The sequence below is a fragment of the Scyliorhinus torazame genome, chromosome 29 (genome assembly GCF_047496885.1).
Source record: "Scyliorhinus torazame isolate Kashiwa2021f chromosome 29, sScyTor2.1, whole genome shotgun sequence".
In the NCBI taxonomy this organism is placed as follows: Eukaryota; Metazoa; Chordata; class Chondrichthyes; order Carcharhiniformes; family Scyliorhinidae; genus Scyliorhinus; species Scyliorhinus torazame.
In genome coordinates, this window is record NC_092735.1 from 17,043,163 (window position 1) to 17,061,166 (window position 18,004).

At 49.1% G+C, this 18,004-nt stretch overlaps 1 protein-coding gene across 1 annotated transcript in view; it reads left to right on the forward strand.

The window, feature by feature from the left end:
• The first annotated feature begins 17,327 nt into the window (after positions 1–17,327).
• Positions 17,328–18,004, forward strand: part of LOC140403898 (glutamate receptor ionotropic, NMDA 2B-like) — a 427,700-nt gene continuing 427,023 nt past the window's right edge. Inside the window, exon 1 of the mRNA XM_072492121.1 lies at positions 17,328–17,917. Within this exon, the coding sequence (XP_072348222.1) occupies positions 17,331–17,917 (587 nt within the window). The 5' untranslated portion in view covers positions 17,328–17,330. The remainder of the gene's footprint in view (positions 17,918–18,004) is intronic.

The window sequence follows — 18,004 nt, forward strand, 5'->3', positions numbered from 1 at the left end:
GCCGGAATGTGGCGACTAGGGGCTTTTCACAGTAACTTCATTCGAAGCCCACTTTTTTTTCATTTTCAGGAACAGCCTGAGGCCCAGTCAGAGGGAAGGTGGTGGCGAGGGGCACCGCCGCTGGGCTGGCAACCTGGGCTGTTGCTCTGGGGAACCGGCTTCAATCCTCGCCACGGCAGGCGGTGAACCTTTGTTGCAAACGCCCGTCTGGTCCTTGGGTAATGTTTTTGCTGCCTTGACCTGGTCTGGCCCGACACGTGGTTCCGGACCGCACACAGCAATCTGGTTGACTCTTGACTGCCCTCCCTATCCAAGGAATGGGCAACTAATTGGGGTAGCGGGACTGGGTAGGGTGCTCTTTCTGTGGGGGGGGGGGGGGGGGCGGGGGCGGTGCAGACTCGCTGGGCCGAATGGCCTCCTTTTGTGCTGGAGGCGTTCTATGGAAATGCTGGCCTTGCTCGCAAGCCCCACGTCCCATGAAGAAATAAAATGGGAATACCAAAGAACCGAGGTTCACACAGGCCAACTGGCCCGTTGCATCTGAGGTCAGGGTGTAGTTCCAGCTCAGACCGCCTGGGATGAAAGATTCTTTTCTCTCTGGTGTTTGGATCTCCCAGAGTTGGGGAACTATTGGATGTAGAGTGGAAATTCAGGCACAGCATCAGCCAAATGGTCACGTTGCTGTTAGGTTTTCGAACAACTGCCATTGACCAGTTTCACCCTGATGGTGGCATTCAAAATGGAAGGCCCTCTTTCAGCGTTCGAGTCACATGTCGGCCAGACCAGGTAACGATGGCCAATTTCCTGCCCCAAAGGATATTAGTGATCCGGTTGGGTTTTTGTGATGAACTGGTAGCTTCCCGATCATTATTACCGCGACTGGCCTTTTAATTTCAGATTTATTAATACATTGAGTTTAAATTCCCCGGGGGGTGGGGGGTTTGAACTCATGCCCCCAAAATCTAAGCCTCTGAAGTACTCGCACAATAATGTTATTGTGCTATCGCAGCCGTTCAAGAGGGTCGAATGGCTGATTGCTGTTCTGTGGTTAGTCAGCAGTCAATGGCTGGAGCATGGCCTGCCCTGAAGGCCTCTGTTATGGGAGGCCTCCCTCGGATTGGCCAGGTTGTTGGCACATGCCCCCAAGGTGCACTGCAGCACTGGGAAGCTGTCCCTTGGAGTCCCCCATTTGGAAACTTCCATTAGAACTGCAGATTGTTGGAGATTGTCCTCAGTGTTTTCGAGGCATCCTTCTAGCCTGGTCAGAGGCAGGCTGCCCAGATGTCTTCAACCAAGAGGTATCATAGAATCATAGAAATTTAGAGCACGAAGAGGCCTTTCGGCCCATCTTGCCTTGGATGACCCTGCTCCATTTCCCAGCCATTCAGGTTGCATCACTTCACGCTTATTCGAGTACATTTCTGAACGTTTCTATCTCTCTCATCTTCTCAGACAGCACGTTGCAGATCCCACCATCCTCTGGATGAAAGAATTTTCCATCAAATCCCCTCCAAACCTCCCGGGATGGATTCTCTGTTCCTGAGGCTAAGTGTTGACGCCAGGGCAGAATTTGTGGATTTCCACGACAGCGAAAGTGGCGCCGCACCTGGATCGATTCAGCGACTGCGGAGGGGCTGGCACCAGCGCCAAGTGGAATGCAATTGATTCCAATGTGAAACAGTGCGAGATTCGCCGGTTCTGTGATTGACACTCGGGAGGCTGACAGGCTGCAGCCTCATATACACATTACACTTCCCACACACTCATCCCAGCCAACAGGATGGCACTGGTCACACTGGAGCACGCCCGTACAGCTGATACGGGGCCAGAGGGCACCTAGGGGAGTGCCCTGGGAGGGCATCTATATGACCCATGGCCCTAAGTTGACAATGGGCTGTTAGCGCCATGCGCAGCTGCATGGCTGCCTTTCCGGCTGCGGCAATGGTGTTCCGTGCCCGTCCACCCCGACCCCACAGCCCACCACCTGGCCACCCTCCGTGATCCCCCCCCCCCCCCCCCCCCCCCCCCCCCCCCCGGCGCAACCGTCAGCAAACTATGGCAATGTTGGACTCTTTCCGTACCCCCCCTCTCTCTCCCTCAGCAGCCCCGACGCCGGTTTCGCGATTTCTAAAAGAATGCGTGAACCACACTGTCGGGGCCCCAGGAATATCGTAGGCGGAGAATCGCGGAGACACTGGGGAAATACTGGATCGGGCCCGCTAATAATATGCAAACGGTGTTTACTGCACGTGAGTTCCGGACTGCATTGACGCCGCTGGCGAGGTGATGGAGAAACGCAATTTGGCATCAAGTCGGCGCCCGCCTTGATTTTGCCGTCAGCCAACAGAGAATTCCACTCCCTAACTCTTGGCTTCTATGCCCTCCGGGGCCCCTCACCCAACAGGGATAGAGCCTTCTGATCCACTCTATCTAGACCCCTCATAATTTTATACACTTCAATTAAATCTCCCCTCATCCTCCTCTGCTCCAAAGGAAACAACTCCAGTCTATCCAATCTTCTAAAGTTTTACAGTCCAGGCAACACCTTCGTAAACTTCCTGTGTACCCTCTCGAGAGCAATCACATCTTTCCTACATCTAGGATGGCAGAGTCCTGACTGCCAAAGCCAATCTTCTTCACCCAGCTCAAGGAAAGCTTCCGAACAGGAGGAGGACAAAGGAAGCGCTTCAAAGACGCCCTGAAAGCTCACCTCAAGAAATGCAAGATAGACATCAATGCCTGGGAGACCCTTGCTCAGAAGAGACCTTCCTGGAGGAACCTCCTGATTGAAGGGAGACGATTCTTCCAGGACACCCGATGGTAAGGGGAGGCCCGGAAAAGGAGCCTGAGAAAGGAATACCGGCGAATACCGGCAAGGACCGATTCCACCTCCCGGAAACACCTACTAAGTGTGCGATCGAAGATGAAGCTCTAGGACCGGGCTCACCAGCCATATAAGAACTCACAGAACCCACGACCAGTAACACAGATTTTTCTTAGGTGGATAATCAGACTGATTAGCAAGTGATCGCCGAAGAAGACAGCGAAGTCACCAGAACTGGATGCCATACTCCAGCTAAGGCCAACTAGTTCCAGCAGGACCTCCCTGCTCCCTACTATCTGCACCTTGTCTCGTACGGGCCAGTATCCCGTATACCATCTTGACCACCTTATTGATCTGTCCAGCCACCTGGCCATTTTTGGACACGCACTCCAAGTCCCCTTTGTTTCTCTACACTTCTCAGCGTCCTACCATTTAAGGTGTATCCCTTCCTTCGTAAACCTTTTCCAAATGCTCCCACTTCCCCGGATTGAACTCCATTTGCCATTTCTCCACCCACCTGATCCATCCATCGATATCTCCCTGCAGACTCCATTAGCAACCATGTGCTCAATACTTGTATCATCGGCAAACTTCTCGATCATACACCCCACAATCAAATAATTTCAAACGCCACAAAAATCAAGGGAGTGGAACACCACAACAGACTTAGAGTCACCACAGTGCTCCTCGACCGTTACAGTACATTTCTTGCTTTTTGGGACATATCAAAAGTTTACCAAATGAGTGATCCTCCTGCTCACAGTGATCTCTTCCTCCAGCTCGGCCCAGCGTCCTATCTGTGGGTCATTCTGTCACTTGATTGAGACATATAAAATCCTGAGGGGTGTTGACAGGGTGGATGTGGAGAGGACGTTTCCTTTGGTGGGAGAATCTCGACCTAGGGGCGGGGGGGGTCACCGTTTAAGGAGCCTTCCATTTAAAACGGAGTTGAGGTGAAATTGTTTCTTCCAGAGGGTCGTGAGTCTTTGGAATTCTCTTCCTGCTCTTACGCCCGGCCTGGTTCATCCGTCTACCTGTCTCTTTTCTTTTCTCTTCTTGAAAATTTTCCAGCATTTTCTCTTTTGTTATGGGTAAGCGAGGTGGTAATAGATTATCGGGGGCGGGGGGGGTGGGGGTCGGGGGGTGGGGGGGGGGGGGGGGGGTGGGGGGGTGGTGGGGGGGGGGGTGGTGGTGGGGGGGTGGGGGGGGTGGGGGGTGGGGGGGGGGTGGTGGGGGGCACTCCTACTCCTTGTCCGCACGCCCTTTGTGTCAGATGCCTTGAGGGTGGTGTTTGCAAGAGAGGCTGGGTGTTGACGGCACTGATGATGAAGCACTGATGGGGGCAGAGTCAGCGGAGGCCTGGGAGAGCGTCAACCTCCTCTGGCACAGCTATTGGGGAAAGAGGAGGAGAGGTTAGGCCTGCGGGCGAGTCGGGATCACACGCCACTCTCGACGAGGAAAGTGTTGCAATTGGATTTCTCATTTTCTAAAGAGCGATGTGGAACACAATGGGGCCTCTCTTTTGTCCTTCTTAATGCAAACCTTGCTGGTGTCCAGCAGTGAGGCAGGCAGGGTGACACAGTGAGATCAGGCCACCTCATTCCCTCCCGTGACCCTCCGATGTGCCGGTTCTGTTCTGAGAGTTCAATACCGTTACCTCTCCTTTCTACAAATAACAGGTCTGTGTGGGAGTTTGGAATTTGTGTTCAACCCCCTCACAATACTGCACAAAGTGATCTCCTGGCAACAAGAAGAACAGCTTCATCTACATATTTTAACATAATTAAACATTCCAAGGTGCATTATAAATCCCAGTGTGACACTGAGCCACAGGAGGAGTTACTGGGCTGGGCAGATTTCGAAGGACTCCGGAGCTACCTAGAATTTCAGAATTCCGTGATTTCCCTGCCACTATTCTCGGCATCCCCAAGTTCCACTGCCACGGGACATGGGCGTGAGCAATGAGCCCGGATCCTGCACTCCCGACCTGGCCAACTCCTTGTAGGGATAGGTGTCTCCAACCTCTACCCCCCCAACAACTCGCAAACCTCCTGAAGTCAGGTCAGTTTACTCTGACCCACGGCTTATGGATCTCAGAGGCAACAAAGAACAAAGAAAAGTACAGCACAGGGACAGGCCCTTCGGCCCTCCAAGCCTGCACCGACCATGCTGCCCATCTAAACTAAAACCTTCTACACTTCCTGGGTCCGTATCCCTCTATTCCCATCCTATTCATGTATTTGTTGAGATGCCCCTTAAATGTCACTATCGTCCCTACTTCCACCACCTCCTCCGGTAGCGAGTTCCAGGCACCCGCTACCCGCTGTGTAAAAAACATGCCTCGTACATCTACTCTAAACCTTGCCCCTCGCACCTTAAACCTATGCCCCCTAGTAATTGACCCCTCTACCCTGGGAAAAAGCCTCTGACTATCCACCCTGTCTATGCCCCTCATAATTTTGTCGACCTCTATCAGGTCGCCCCTCAACCTCCGTCGTTCCAGTGAGAACAAACCAAGTTTATTCAACCTCTCCTCATAGCTAGTGCCCTCCATACCAGGCAACATCCTGGTAAATCTCTTCTGCACCCTCTCTAAAGCCTCCACATCCTTCTGGTAGTGTGGCGACCAGAATTGAACACTATACTCCAAGTGTGGCCTAACTAAGGTTCTATACAGCTGCAACATGACTTGCCAATTCTTATACTCAATGCCCCGGCCAATGAAGGCAAGCATGCCGTATGCCTTCTTGAAGCATAATCTGGATTTGGGGACCCTTTTGAAAGTTATCTTTAAAAGGTCCTACCCGTGCCCCCTGCCTTCTCCATGCCAACTCATGACCCCTACCCACCCCCTTGGGACCTTACAACCCACATGCCAACTCTCTACCAACTCATCCTCCCATTCACCCCAATAGTCCCTCATATCCTCATGCCAACTCATGACCCTACCATGCCCATTCACCCAGTGTAGACTCTGGACGGAGCTCGATAGTAAATCCATAGCATGTGTGAAATAGCTTAGAAAAAAATAGCTTAGAAAAAAATAGCTTAGAAAAAAAAGCACCAGATCATATTTTTATGAGAAAAAAAACCCGTGTTCCTGGAACCCGATAAATGTGTCCATCGGACAGCCCATTAAAGCTGCAGTAACAGAAGACACTTGTTAACTTTGTGCAAATAAACATTGAGACATTGACAAAAGATGGAGCCCAGATTCTGGTGAAAGGATTATGTTAGCTTGTTTACAAAGAAGCGCTGCCTTTGCTTAATCGACATGGAAACATGGGATCTAGGAGCAGGAGGAGGCCATTCGGTCCTTCGAGCCTGTTCCACCATTCGTTCTGGTCATGGCCGATCATCCAATTTAATAGCCTAATCTTGCTCCCCCCTCCCCCATCATCTCTATGAGGTTGTAGTGAGTGTTTTGGTGATCTCTTTTATCAATGTCTCAGTGTTAAGAGGCGTCAAGGGCTCCAAACTTCTGTTATTGATACTTTACTGGGCTGTTAGCTTGACTCTTTCATAAGGTTGTACAAAATTATGAATGGATGTTTGTTGATCTAAGCATTTTCACATCAGCCTTTGTTATTATAGACTTCATTGGTTTGGCACATGGCGTTTACTGGTTGAATGGGCATGAGCTGACATGGGCGGTATGAGGGGCAAATGTGAATGGCGGGCATTGACTTGCATGGGGGATGTGAGGGGCCATAGGTATGGGTAGGAGCATGAGTTGGTACCGGAGGTGATGGAGGAGTGGGTGGGGGGGTGTGATGGGGTGTGAGGGGTGAAGGCAGAAGGCCTGGAATGAAACCAAACAACTGGGGTGAAGTCTTTGAGAACCGAGGCGGGCCTTTTAACCGGCCAACTTCGACAGTCAGCTACCCCTGTCTTTGCCCCAGGATTGTGGCCTCAGGGGCGAGAATCCTGTCCAATATTAAGTCAGATAAACCAAAGCTGGGTGTAAGAGATACATTTTGTCTTAAGGGAGGACAACGAAGATGGACGGCGGAGAGATAGGTGAGGTAATTCCAGAGCTGGGGGCCTGGGCAACTCAAGGCACTCCCACCAATAGTGAAGCGATTAAAATGGTGGGGTGAATAAGAGGCCGGAATTAGAACATCAGCTTGAGAAGGCCAATAGCGAACAAGCCTGTCATTTTTCTTTGGGTTGATTATTAGAATCTGAAGCAGAGTGGTTGGAGAAACACTTTCATAGAATTTCCAGTGCAGAAGGAGGCCATTCGGCCCATCGAGTCTGCACCGGCCCTTGGAAAGAGCACCCTACCCAAGGTCAACACCTCAACTCTACCCCCATAACCCAGTAACCCACCCAACACTAATGGCAATTTTGGACACTAAGGGGAATTTATCATGGCCAATCCACCTAACCTGCACATCTTTGGACTGTGGGAGGAAACCGGAACACCCGGAGGAAACCCACGCACACACGGGGAGAACGTGCAGACTCCGCACAGACAGTGACCCAAGCCGGAATCGAACCTGGGACCCTGGAGCTGTGAAGCAATTGTGCTATCCACAATGCTACCGTGCTGCCCACTTGCTCTTACGCCCGGCCTGGTTCATCCGTCTATGATAGATCTACCATGCGGTTTTAGTAGCACTTTGCGATTACTAGAACTCAGTAGAAATTTAAGTTGAAACTTCTCAGGTGCAAATAAGAATTGTTTCATTTGTCTTCTATTGATTACAATTGAAAGTCCTTTAAAAGGCAATTCGTAGACAATTGAAAACTTTCAAAGAATCACAGAAATGATTTTCTTGCTTAGGCAAACAGCTCGCCAATAACTTTCGAAGTCAAAGTCTGAAAATGAAATATGAAGACAGGGAGACAGTGAATAGTTCAGATCAAAGTATAGATGATGCATGAATAAAAATGGCCGTACGGACCCACACGGTTATACTAAATCATTTTGGTCTTTCGCCATCTATCTACACCTCTAAGTCATCCTAATTGGTTTGGGTTAGAATCAAATGAGTTTGATTTGACGGTTAGCTGTCAATCTTGAATTTTGCAACATTAGTTTTAATTGTTTTGTGTCTACATACTTGTGTATGTTAAGGAATGCGATATTGAGCTGTTATTGCGACCAGTTTGAACTGGTCTTTTGCTGACTTGCTGTTATAACAACAGAGCCTTCATGTTACTGTGTCGTTGCTATGCTGTTGCTGCGGAGCCTGCCCTGTCCTTGGACACAGTCTTGAAAAATGTATTCATTCGTTCAGTTAAAGTGTTTGTTTTAATCTCTCCTGCTTTTGCATGTATCAGGTTCTTTTGTGTATCTGTTGTTTTATGTTGTACTGTCTTACTAGAATAATGGAACTTGCTAAAGTGTTATGCTATTTTGTAAACTGTATGTTTTGAGATGACCTGAGGTTACCAGAGTGTTGAAATCCTTAATTTAAAATGGGTAAAACTGGGGCTTAATATTTATCCTAAATAGCTATATTTTACCTATCAGGTGTATTTGGAAATAGTTGACTTCTACAGTCTACCTGTCTCTTTTTTTTTCATTCCACTCTGCAAACTAAAAGTTAAACATCACTCACTGCTCATTATCTGTTACCGTCTTTGATGACTGGCTCCAGGGCCGCTCGGCAATTCAGGGCGAAGGGAAGTTGTCACCTCTCCCTCAGCTCCCTGGGAAGATGAATGGCTATCTTTGTGAGCCCACTGAGGAGTTTTCCAGCTCTCACTGCTTCCCATGGCGCCTCTCATCAGAGCAACCCTGGTGTGGCAGCGAGTTAAGTCGAAGATTTATTCACTGTGTTTCATAGCTCTAAACAAGGCAGGGGCTTCCCAGTGTCGAACCTTGAGAAATTAAATATTCATTGTGAGCATGTGAATGCTGAGTCTTCAGATTGATAATCTGCTACATAACGGTACCAAATTGAGAATTAATTTGAATGGAATCTGAATCCCAGCCATTTATTTTTCAATGGGAGCTCCTGTTGACAACATCGAGCTATTCCACGCCTCCATGAGCTTTCGTTCAAAGCCTATTGAATTTGACATTGTACTGAGGCCCAGTTCACCCTCGCTGGTGGCTGAAAATGATCCCGGCTAGCACTGTGGAGTCACTGTGCCAAGGTCGCAGGTTCGATTCCCTGCTGGGTCACTGTCTGTGCGGAGTCTGCACATTCTCCCCGTGTGTGCGTGGGTTTCCTCCGGGTGCTCCGGTTTCCTCCCACAGTCCAAAGATGTGCAGGTTAGGTGGATTTGCCATACTAAATTGCCCCTTAGAGTCCAAAAATGTTAGGAGGGGTTATTGGGTTGCGGGTATAGGGTGGAAGTGAGGGCTTAAGTGGGTCGGTGCAGACTCGATGGGCTGAATGACCTCCTTCTGCACTGTATGATCTATTACGAGAAGATGAGCAGGGGAGGTCTCCCTGGGGTCTTGACCAATATCTGTCCCTCACCCAACGCTGCAAATGGACCTTTCTTGACATCTTCACCTGGATATATCTGGGATCGTGCTGTGCACAAATCAGCCACTACATTTCCTGCATTTTACATTTTTTTTTCACGGGGTGTAGCCCCAGCATTTGTTGCCCATCCCTAAATGCCCTCGAGAAGGTGGTGGTGAGCCGCCTTCTTGAACCCGCTGCAGTCCGTGTGGTGTAGGTACATCCACAATGCTGTTAGGGAGGGAATTCCAGGAGTTTGGCCCAGCGACAGTGAAGGAACGGCTGACATAATAATAATCTAATAATAGCCTTTATTGTCACAGGTAGGTTTACATTAACACTGTGAAAATCCCCTAGTCGCCACATTCCGGCGCCTGTTCGGGTACACAGAGGGAGAATTCAGAATGTCCAATTTACCGAACAGCACGTCTTTCGGGACTTGTGGGAGGAAACCGGAGCACCCGGAGGAAATCCACGCAGACACGGGGAGAACGTGCAGACTCCGCACAGACACTGACCCAAGCCGGGAATCGAACCTGGCGCTGTGAAGAAACAGTGCTAACCACTATGTTACTGTGCCACCCACCATTTTCCAAGTCAGGATGGTGAGTGGCTTGGAGAGGAATCTCTCCAAGGTGTTGGGGTGCACATATATTTGCTGCCCTTATCCTTCTGGATGGTAGTGGTTGTGGCTTTGGAAGGTGCTGCCCAAGGAGCCTTGGTGAGTTAGTGCAGTGCATCTTGTAGATGGTACACACAGCTGCCACTGTGCGTCGGTGGTGGAGGGAGTGAATGTTTGTGGATGGGGTGCCAATCAAGCGGGGCTGCTTTGTCCTGGATGGTGTTGAGCTTCTTGAGTATTATTGGAGCTGCACTCACCCAGGCAAGTGGGGAGTATCCCATCACACTCCTGACTTGTGCCTGGTCGGTGGTGGACAAGTTTGGGGAGTCGCTCGCCGTCTGATTCCTAGCCTTTGACCTGCTCTTGTAACCATAGTATTTATACAGCCAGTCCATAGAATTATCATAGAATTTACAGTGCAGAAGGAGACCATTCGGCCCGTCGAGTCTGCAACGGCTCTTGGAAAGAGCACCCCACCCAAGGTCAACACCCCCACCCTATCCCCATAACCCAGTAACCCCACCTAACACTAAGGGCAATTTTGGACACTAAGGGCAATTTATCATGGCCAATCCACCTAACCTGCAAATCTTTGGACTGTGGGAGGAAACCGGAGCACCCGGAGGAAACCCACGCAGACACGGGGAGAATGTGCAGACTCCGCACAGACAGTGACCCAAGCCGGAATCGAACTTGGGACCCTGGAGCTGTGAAGCAATTGTGCTAACCACAATGCTACCGTGCTGCCCGACAGTTCAGTTTCTGGTCAATGGTAAGCTCTCAGGATGTTGGTAGTGGGGGATTCAGCGATGGTAATGCCATTGAAGGTCAAGGGGCGATGGTTAGATTCTCTCTTGTTGGAGATGGCCATTGCCTGGCACTTGTGTGGCGCGAGTGTAACTTGCCACTTGTCAGCCCGAGCCTGGATATTGTCCAGGACTTGCTGCATTTGGACATGGACTGCTTCACAATAATGCGGCTGCTTCAGATGCATTTCATTGGCTTTGCGGTCTCCTAAGCTTAGGAAAGATTGTATATAAGTCCAGGTTCTCCTGCAAGCACCATGATCCATGTCAAATGCCGATGACTCACACAGAGATAGTTGCCTCTCTTTCTCGGTTTTGATCCTTAACTTTAATTTTGACACACCAATTTGCACGCCCACGTAGTGAGACAATCGCCCTGTAACTTGCTTCAAATATTCATATCAACTTTCTGTTTTCCCCCCTTACATTGCTCATGGGTAATAATTGATCTGACCATGGTCATCATGTATTGTTGACCTATCCCTTTAAGACCCTGGGGAGGTGGTGAAATCAGTCCCAAGGTCATTGAGAGTTTAATTGCCCTATGATGAAAGAAATTTGACGATGGACTCAGTTCTGGGTCGAACCTCAAACAAAACATTTTGAATGAACTGATTTTCTTTCTTTCACACATTTAAACCTTGGGGTAAAATTGGTCGCCTCCATTGCATCCCCTCCCCCCACCATGGAATGGATGATTCTGCCCCCAAGTGTCATGTGAGAGTACCTTTAAGAAATGGGTGTTTAAGAAATGTACTTTTAAGAAATGGGTATTATCAGTGATGTCAGAGAGTGGGTGGAGCTGGGCTGTTTGTCAGCTTTTTACTTTCGTTTTTCAGCAGGCTGCAGGGTGTGTTTTACTTTCCTTTTCAGTGTTGGAGCTGAAGCCAGACCAAGCAGGTGTACTGTTGATCTCTCTGCCATCAAAAGACTATCTCTTGCTCATTTGGTGAATTCAGAATTATAAATGTTTTCAGTAGTGACTTTAACCTGATGTGCTTTTGATAAAGGTTTTGTTTTTAAGTCGTATGGATGTTAAAAAGGAGAGCTTAAAGGATTACTTAGTGTTGTAGTCTTTGGGGGTTGTATTTGAATTGATGGTTGCTAAGATGTTCACTGTGTGTTTTAAAAAGGTTCACTTGAGTTCATAGAATAAACATTGTTTTGTTTAAAAAAAATACTTTTCCATTTCTGCTGTACCACACCTGTAGAGTGGGCCGTGTGCTCCCCCTACCACAATCTAGTAAAAGTTGTGGGTCAGGTGAACTCCATGATACATTTTGGGGGTCTCTGAACCCTGGCCCATAACACAAGCTTCATCTGAATAGCTAAAGGAGTTTTAAATCCTCCATAGACACTTTCGGGAATATAGACCAGCAGGTAATGGCTGTGAGCAAGATTGGACAGGCTGGGAGTGTTTGCTCGATGCTCAGGGGAGATTTAATTGGACATGTATAAGATTACGAGGGGCTAGATAATGTGGATAGGAGGGACGTATGTCCTAGAGAGTTCAACAGCCGAGTCATAGGTTTAATGTCATTGACAGTAAGATTAGAGGGGAGTTGAGTAGTATTTTGTTTAACCCAGGGGATGCTGGGAGCCTGGAACAGTGCAGAAGGAGGCCATTCAGCCCATCAAGTCTGCACCGACCCGCCTAAAGAGCACCCTGACCAGGCCCACTCTCCCACCCGATCCCCGTAACCCCGCCTAACCTTTTGATACTAAAGGGCAATTTACCATGGCCAGTCCACCTAACCTGCACATCTTTGGACTGTGGGAGGAAACCGGAGCACTCGGAGGAAACCCACGCAGACACGGGGAGAATGTCACCCAAGGCCGGAATTGAACCTGGGTCCCTGGCGCTGTGAGGCAAAGGTGCTAACCACTGGGCAACCAATTACCCTTTGCCTCTCGCGCATGTGTGAGGCCATTGGGTGAAGATAGGACTGGACTGAGCTTTTCCCTGTCCGACTGGCACTCTGCCTTGGGGGCGGGTGTGTGATAGGATGATGGGGTGATGGGATGGTGTGATGGGGGTTCAAGGTAAGACCTCCCTGTATTACCCTGACTACAACATGACCCCAGCAGACACCTTCAAACGCTGTCATCTTCACCAAGGCTCCTCGGTATTGCTAACCTGTGACTCAACTGATAGACTGATGAGGTATTTGTCCTGGTCCTGAGTTTAGTTTTTTAATAATTAGCTTGTGGGATATACGAGCATCGTTGGCTAGGCCGAGCACTTACTGTCCATCTATTATTACCCCTTGGGAAGGTGGTGGTGAGCCGCCTTCTTGAACCGTGTGGTGTAGGTACACCCACGGTGTTGTTAGGGAGTTCCAGGATTCTGACCCAGTGACAGTGACAGCCGATATATTTCCACGTCAGGATGATGTGAGACTTGGAGGGGATCTTGCAGGTGGTGGTGTTCAAATTCACCTGCTGCTCTTGTCCTTCTAGGTGGCAGTGGTTGTAGGTTTGGAAGGCGCTGCCTAAGGAGCCTTGGTGAGTTGCTGCAGTGCATCTTGTAGATGGTACACACGGCTGCCACTGTGCATCAGTGGTGGAGGGAGTGAATGCTTGTTGTGGATGGGATGCTGATCAAGCGGGGCTGCTCTGCCCTACGATGGTGTCAAGTTTCTTGAGTGTTGTTGGAGCTGCAGTCATCCAGGCAAGTGGAGAGTATTCCATCACACCCCTGAATTGTGCCTTGTAGATGGTGGACAGGCTTTTTGGAGACAGGAGGTGAGTCAAAGGCCACAGAATTTCTAGCTTCTGACCTGCTCTTGTAGCCACATTATTTATACGATTGGTCAAGTTATGTTTCTGGTTAATGGTAACCCCAGATTGTGATCCTGGAGGATTTAGAGATAATGGACTGGATTTTCACAAGGTCTGAATGACTTATGAACCCTTTAATAATTCTAGGATTTTTGGCTTCATTCCCAGCTGCCTGATTTTCAGGAGTAGGCTGGTTCCTGTTAAAAGTTCACATTCGCATTCTCGACTTGGTCAACTTCATTGTGGAGATAGGCATGTCCTACCCCTCCGAAACGTTCGTGGAGTCGGCCAGGTTTTTAAACAGCTGCGCCTCACATCCTCTCAGAGGAGTCATGAACTGTTGTCTACACGTTAAAAATGTCCTCCTTTTGTCCCCAAGCCAACTTCCTCCTGCCGCTCCCATTCACCCTCCATGGCCCCTCGCACCCCGAATGCCAAGCTCTGCCTTTCCACCACTCCTCATACCCCTCATACATCCAATGTTAAGTTATTACATGCCCATTGACAAACTATGAATAAAACCATTGAACCCGACAATGGCAGTGTGGTGCGCAAAAAATGTCTGAAAAAAAGTAATTCATTCATGAATTTCTACTATGTTAAAACATTCAAGTGAGAATTCAGTGCGCTGGGCCACGCCCTTAAAAAGGGGGTTGGTTTATCGCATTTTGTTATTGAATTGGAACAGTTAAGGGAGAATTCATTAAGTGTTATATACATGGATCACTGTGGCTGTGGGGTGTCTTATGTTTGTGATGCGACCATCAATTCACTCAAGGACTCGTGTCGGAGTAAAACAGTGGTTTTAATTAACTATCAACTTTGCCTGCCTGCGACTGGTACATACTGAGGACAGTCCCTCAGTCCAGCTACTCTTATACTCCTTCAAAGGGGCGGAGCCCACACATGCTCCAACATCCTCCAACATCTCCCCCTGTGGGTGAAGCCATACAATGCCCCACAGATAAAACCCACAGGGTTAATAACATAGAACATAACTGGTGAATGAACTGTATTTACAAACATAGAACATTAACTGGTGATTTAACTGTATTTACATTCACCACAGTTTGTAATTGATAAACATTTTTGCTGTGTTTATAGATTATATATGTGTTAACTACATTCGTAGAATAAACTTTATTTTGATTTTTTAAAAAGTAGCTTCACTCAGAAGCAACAAAAGTGTCAATCATCCAGTCCCTTTAAAGTATCAGTAAGAACAATCGCGAGCACTTGAAGCCACTTAACCTTGTGTAAATAAATATTGTGAAATTGGCTGCAGAGATGAGAGAGCCTGAGCTGTCAATCAAGCATTTATTTTTCTCTGGGGCACAGGGTTTTCTCCAAGAGTGATGGTTGGCTGCATTAGAAGCCAAGCCTCTGCTCAGCTGAGAGCCCAGACAACCATTAATTTTGTTGAAACACTTTGGAGTGTTGATCAAGCCACTCAGTTCAAGGGCAATTAGGGATGAGCAATAGATGCTGCCCCAGCCAGCGACGCCCACATTCTGTGAATGACTAGGAAATAAAAAGTGAACTACATGCTGCATCCTGCTTTAGTGATGATTCCTGAGTGCTCCAGTGGCAGATGGAGAGGGGTAACAGAGGACAATATGAAACCTCACTGTCCAGGATCAGTCATGAAGAATCGCTGCTGGGTGGAAGGTACTGATGCGACATACGGTGGTGTCCCTAGCACTTTGTTATGACAACTTTATGAGGAATTATGAGGGACATAGCTAGGGTAGATAGGAAGAAACCTTTTCCCTTAGTAGAGAGGTCAATAACCATTGGGCATAGATTTAAAGTAAGGGTCAGGAAATCTAGAGGGGATTTGAGGATGTTGGGAATTTGAGGGGATTTAATGGGTGTTGGGAAACTGGAACTCGCTGCCTGAAAGGACGGCAGAGGTGGGAACTGACACAACGCTGAAGAAGTATTTAGATGAGCATTTGAAATGCCATCGTACACAAGGCTACGGACCAAATGCTGGAAAATAGGATAGGCTTGGTGTGTAATGGCTGGCGTAGACATCATGGGCTGAAGGGCCTCTTATGTGCAGTAAAGCTCCAGGACTCTATGGGGTGAATGTGGGCAACACAATAGCACAGTGGTTAACACGGTTGCTTCACAGGGACCCAGCTTCGATTTCCGGCTTGGGTCACTGTCTGTGCGGAGTCTGCACGTCCTCCCCGTGTCTGCGTGGGTTTCCTCCGGGTGCTCCGGTTTCCTCCCACAAGTCCCGAAAAACGCGCTTGTTAGGTGAATTGGACATTCTGAATTCCCTCTCCGTGTACCCGAACAGGCGCCGGAGTGTGGCGACGAGGGAATTTTCACAGTAATTGCAGTGCTAATGCAAACCTACTTGTGACATTAATAAAGATTATTATTATTCTCCGCCGACGGGATTCTCCGTTCCACTGGCAGCGCACCCACCGTGGGTTCCCAACGTTGTGGGGTGGCTACCGTGGAAAATGCCGCTGGCCAGCGGCGGGTACGGAGAATCTCGCTGTCTGCGACGGTGTGTCTCCGGGAAGCACGAGGCTGGGGAACGGAGGAATCCACCCCTCTAACTTTAGAACTAAGTCAGCACGGACTGGAAAGTGTAACTTTCCTATTCTGTTTGGTTCGGTTAATCAATGGGCACCGAGGGACAGTGATTGACGAAGCTGTTTAACATCTATTCTGGTAACATTATTTGTGGAGCTTACACTGAAAGATCGGATTACATTCCAACCTAATAATTCTGTGGAATGAAACGCAGAACCATGCTGATCCTGGACTGCAGGGACAGAGAACGGGCTGGAAGTAGTCAGCCTCTTGGATTAGAGAAGAGAGTCAAGGATTCAGGTTCATACCCTTCAGCAGAATTTGAAAGCAAACATCGGGGCTGAACGGCAGGAGAACAGTGACAGACACAAGGAGGGAGCGAGTATCCGGTGTAGGATTGTTGTACGATGTGACATGTTATCTCCGTCAAGTAATAGTTGCAAGCTTCGATGAGATTAAAGGAACCAGGAAGGGATAAAACAGAAGCAAAATACTGCAGATGCTGAAAATCTGAAATTAAAAACAGAAACCGCTGCAAAAACTCAGCACGTCAGACAGCAGCTCCGGAGAGAGAAACAGGTCGGAATTTTTCCCCGCCTCCAGTGGCGGGTTAATGACGGGTGGGGGAGCAGGGTGTGGGGGTGGGGCGCGGAGGGGAACAATGCAGCAGGAGCATCAAAATCGGTTTCCTGCTGACATTAAAATGGCGGCAGGGCACGGCGCCATCCAGAACGCCTCCCCCCCCCACCCCCGGCAGCCTAATCGGCAAGGTAGCACAGTGGTTAGCACTGTTGCTTCACAGCTCCAGGGTCCCAGGTTTGATTCCCGGCTTGGGTCACTGTCTGTGCAGCGTCTGCACGATCTCCCCGTGTCTGCGTGGGTTTCCTCCGGGGGCTCCGGTTTCCTCCCACAAGTCCCGAAAGACGTGCTTGTTAGGTGAATTGGACATTCTCAATTCTCCCTCTGTGTACCCGAACAGGCGCCGGAGTGTGGCGACTAGGGGATTTTCACAGTAACTTCATTGCAGCGTTAATGTAAGCCTACTTGTGACAATAATAACGATTACTATGTAACGAAGATTACTAATCAGCGAGGCCAGCATCGCGCGATAACGGCGGCAATTCCCACCGGTCTCCGTGTGGCCGGAAACCCGCAGTCCCGGGACGGTTGGAAATGGGGGGGGGGGGGGGGGGATTGGGCTAAAAAGTAAAACCCGAAGGTGCCAGAAAGGCTGAGCGGAGCCGCGAAGGCTTCTGAAGGCAGTCGGAAGCAGTTCAGTAACTCTGCCCCATTTTGTCTTGCAGGATGATTCATCAATGTTCTTCCAATTTGGGCCCTCCATTGAGCAGCAGGCCACAGTGATGTTGAACGTCATGGAGGAATACGACTGGTATATATTTTCTATTGTAACAAGCTATTTCCCTGGTTACCAGGAGTTTATCAATAAGATCCGAAGCACTATTGAAAACAGTTTTGTTGGTTGGGAGATGGAGGAGGTTATGTCTCTGGATGTTTCAATGGATGACGGAGAATCCAAAATCCAAAACCAGCTTAAGAAGCTTCAAAGCCCCGTCATCCTCCTCTTTTGCACCAAGGACGAGGCTACCTACATCTTTGAGGTGGCCGAGTCCGTCGGCCTCACTGGCTATGGCTACATCTGGATTGTGCCCAGTACAGTCACAGGGAACACGGATATTATTCTGCCAGAGTTCCCCACTGGATTAATTTCGGTCTCCTACGATGAGTGGGATTATGGGCTCCCAGCCAGGGTGAGGGACGGGGTGGCCATTATCACCACCGCAGCGTCCACCATGCTGGCCGAACGCAGGGAAATCATGGAACCCAAAACCAGCTGCTACAGTGTGCAGGAACGAAGGGCTCATCAATCAAACACTTTGCACAGGTAGGACCTGACTCTGAGCTCCTATGTTTGGTTTGCTGTGGGATTTGCGAGTGTTGACGTCCATTATTGAACTGCGAGTGTTGAATT